Source organism: Manacus vitellinus, unplaced genomic scaffold (genome assembly GCF_001715985.3).
Source record: "Manacus vitellinus isolate BGI_N305 unplaced genomic scaffold, ASM171598v3 scaffold_258_pilon, whole genome shotgun sequence".
NCBI lineage: Eukaryota > Metazoa > Chordata > Aves > Passeriformes > Pipridae > Manacus > Manacus vitellinus.
The window spans coordinates 1-3,563 of NW_021939873.1; the positions used below are offsets into that span (position 1 = coordinate 1).

The following is a 3,563-nucleotide window of genomic DNA, read 5'->3' on the forward strand; positions in this document are numbered from 1 at the left end:
CCTCCCCACAGCCACACAGCTCCAGCCAGGCACTCCGGTGCTGGCCACCAGCTCCTTGTGACAGTGCCAGGTCCCCCCTCGCAGCACCAGCGCCTCCCCAGTCCCCCAGCACAGCCCCTGCAGCCACGGCTCTGGGGCACAGGGTGGGCCCTGGTGCTGGGGGCTGCCAGATCTCCCGGGTGGCACGGCCGGGCAGCCCCGGCCAGGCGTGTCTGGTGCACGTGGTGCCACCGTGAGCCGTGGGGCTGCCTTGGGGGCACCCAGCAAAGGGCAGAGAGCCGGGACAGAGGGCTGGGGGGGCCCTGACATTCAGCCTTGGGATGACCACGAGCCACACACGTGTTGGCACAACTGTCCCCTTGCAGTGCCAGCATGCCAGCAAGGACCCAGGGAAGGGTCCTCCATCGCACACCCACCTGCAGGGACCCCCCGCCCCTGAGCCAGGCACGCTGTGCTCTTGTCACCCGCCCCAGCGTGGCACTGGCCATGGCACAGTGTGGCACGGCACTGTGGTGGCACAGACCCTTCTTCCACACTGCTGGGACCACCGTGGCCACCGGCCCCTTGTCCCATCCAGCACCCCGCGTGGTGCAGCCCTGCACCACACTGTGGCACTGCTCTGGCACTGCACTGGCACTGCACTGGTACTGCTCTGGTACCGCTCTGGCACCACACTGGCACTGCTCTGGCACCGTTCTGGCACCTCTCTGGCACTGCTCTGGCACCGCTCTGGCACCGCTCTGGCATCGTTCTGGCACTGCTCTGCCCCGGCCCCCCCGTACCTTCTCCCGCTGCACCAGCTTCTTGTAGGCGACGTCCGGGAAGGAGCGGAGGGGGCAGAACTTGCCGGTGCCCTCGGCGCACATGAACACGCCGTTCTCGTAGACCACGCGCCCGCGGCTGATGGTGACCAGGGGCACCCCGTGGCACCGCATGTTCTCGTACAGGTTGATGTCCCCACCCTGCACCTGGGTGCTGGCCGAGATGGTCCTGGGCGGGGGGATGGCACGGTGAGGGGTGCTGGTGGCACGGGGAGCCCCTTCCCAGCCCCCTGCCGTGGGCTGCACCTACTTGGTGGCCTCGGGGTCCCAGACCACGACGTCGGCGTCGGCCCCAGGGATGATCCGGCCCTTGCGGGGGTACAGGTTGTGGATCTTGGCGGCGTTGGAGCTGGTCACGGCCACGAAGCGGTTCTCATCCATCTTACCCCCCACCTGACACAGGAGTGGGGGTGAGGACGTGCTAGGCTGTGCCCCATCCTATCCCTACAAGCCCCCACGGCACCCTAGACGTGCTGCTGGGGCTGGGACCCTCGCCAGGACCCACTGGGGTGGCACTGGGGAGCACCTCACCCACCAGCAAACACCCCACGGGACGTCCCAGCCCAGCAGAGCCCCCTGGGCCAGCCCCGGGCCAGGGCCTGGCAGTGCCGTACCACGCCGCGCTCCCAGATGATGTTCATGCGGTCCTGCACCCCGCTGACACCGTGGGGGATCTTGGTGAAGTCCTCCTTGCCCATGGCCTTCTGCTTGGTGCTGAAGGGCCGGTGGTCCGAGGCCACGATGTTCAGCGTGTCGCTGTGGGGGGACAGGGCAGGGTGGGGGACGGCACCCCTGGGGCTGCTCAGGGTGCCCGGGGAGCCCAGAGCCCAGGGAATGGGGCACCTACACCACGGGGTGCCTGGAGACCTGGGTACCTGGGGGGCAGGGGTGCCCAGGGAATGGGGTACCCATGCAGGGAGTGCCCGGGGGGCAGGGTGCCCAGGGAATGGGGCATCTGTGCACGAGGATCCCCAAAGGAATGGGACACCCGTGCAAATGGGGTCCCCAGGGAGCTCAGTGCCCAGGGAATGGGGTACCCAGGAAATGGGGCATTCACACCATGGGGTGCCTGGAGAGCAAGGTTTCCAGGGAATGGGGCACCCAGGGAGTGGGGACCCTGGGGAGTGGGATACCTGGGGAGTGAGGCGCCCAGGAAGCTCAGTGCCTGGGGAGGAGGGTGCCCAGGGTGGGGCCCAGGAAGGGCACCCACAGCCCGGGAGCTCAGCGAGTGCTTGGGAAGTGCAGCACTCACAGAGCACGTCCCAGGGGCACACAGGTCCAGGGAGGGAGGCAGAGAGAGCTCGGCGCCCGGGACAGGGGGTGCCCGAAGGATGGGGTGCCTGGAGGGCACAGCACCAAGGGAGCAGGGCGGTGGGGCGATGGCACAGCCAGGCAGGCTGGCACCCGGGAGCAGGACACTGGGGGGTGTGCTGGACACCAGAAAGCCACCACAGAGTGTGGCTGGTGAGGGGGGGCAGAGTCTGGCAGTGCCTGGGTGGGGCTCACTTGGCGAGCAGGCTCATGAGGTAGGCGGAGGTGTTGGTGTCGAGGCGCAGCGGCGGCACGGTGACGTAGGCGGCGGCGTGGAACCAGTCCTGGTGGTAGTAGTGCAGCCCGGTGAGCGTGGCGTGCGCCGTGGTCGTCTCCGCGTACACCACCTTCCCTGCCGGGGCGGAGGCACAGGCGTGTGCGGGGGCACGTGTGCGGGGGCACGTGTGTGTGTGCACTGGCCATGCCCAGACCCCACGCACCCGTCAGGCCACGAGCCCTGTGACCATGTGTGTGCTCACATGTGTGCCCCATGGGTGCTCACACATGTGTGTCCACATGTGTACTCACGTGTGTGTCCCCTGGGTGCTCACGTGTGTGTCCTGTGGGTGCTCATGTGTGTGCCTTGTGGGTGCTCACACTTGTGTCCCCTGGGTGCTCACGTGTGTGTCCTGGGGGTGCTCACATGTGTGTCCTGGGGGTGCTCATGTGTGTGTCCTGGGGGTGCTCACATGTGTGTCCCCTGGGTGCTCATGTGTGTGTCCCCTGGGTGCTCACACGTGTGTCCCCTGGGTGCCCGGTGGCTGCGGTTCCAGGTGTGGAACACACCTGTGCGAGGGCACGGCCCCACAGGCACACACGTGTTCCTGTGCCCACATGTCTGTTCCCTCCCGTGTCTCCGGGTGCCCGTGTGTCTCTGCGTGTCCACGGCTCTACCATCCACGTCCACGTTCCTCCAAGCCCCCAACCTCCCCGGTGCCCACGCATGTCCCGTGCCTGTGGGTGTCTCTGTGCCCGCACAGGTGCTCCTTGCCCACACAGTCTCCACCCGTGGTGCCCGCACAGGTGCTCCTTGCCCACACGGTCTCCACCCGTGTCCCCTACCTTGCATCTTGGCAGCAGCGATGACATCCCCTGCAGACATGCTGGAGACGTTCACCAGGTACACCGGGCAGTGGGTCTGTGGAGAGCGGGTCAGTGGCACCGTCCCTGTGGCACTGTCCCTGTGGCACCCTGGCTCCATGGGGACCCCCCCACGGAACTGAGATGCCCACTCTCAGCCCACCCCACGCTCAGGACCACTCACCCTGTTGGCGATGGTGATGACACGGTGCGTGGCCTCGGCTTCCAGCTGCGGAGAGAGCCAGCAGTGACACATGTGGCACGGTGTCACCCAAGGGTGGGTGGGGGACACAGTGATGGGTGGGATGTCCCAGAGTGTCCCAGAGCACCCCAGCCATGACCCGTGCCACC

At 67.4% G+C, this 3,563-nt stretch overlaps 2 protein-coding genes across 2 annotated transcripts in view; both read right to left on the reverse strand.

Moving 5' to 3' along the window:
- Positions 1 to 782: 782 nt before the first annotated feature.
- LOC103767293 (dihydropyrimidinase-related protein 5) lies at positions 783 to 3,333 on the reverse strand (the record flags this gene model as incomplete). The annotated part of the gene is made up of 5 exons (XM_029960161.1): positions 3,195 to 3,333; positions 2,328 to 2,484; positions 1,436 to 1,577; positions 1,072 to 1,214; positions 783 to 990 (listed from the first exon to the last, which is right to left on the reverse strand). Coding segments are annotated over exons 1-5 (789 nt in total), but the record flags the coding sequence as incomplete, so codon positions are not given.
- Positions 3,334 to 3,366: 33 nt separating this feature from the next.
- The window catches only part of LOC115307528 (DNA (cytosine-5)-methyltransferase 3A-like), a gene marked incomplete at its 5' end in the record, with an annotated part of 16,667 nt that continues 16,470 nt past the window's right edge, over positions 3,367 to 3,563 (reverse strand). Inside the window, one exon of the mRNA XM_029960160.1 lies at positions 3,367 to 3,441. Within this exon, the coding sequence (XP_029816020.1) occupies positions 3,367 to 3,441 (75 nt within the window). The remainder of the gene's footprint in view (positions 3,442 to 3,563) is intronic.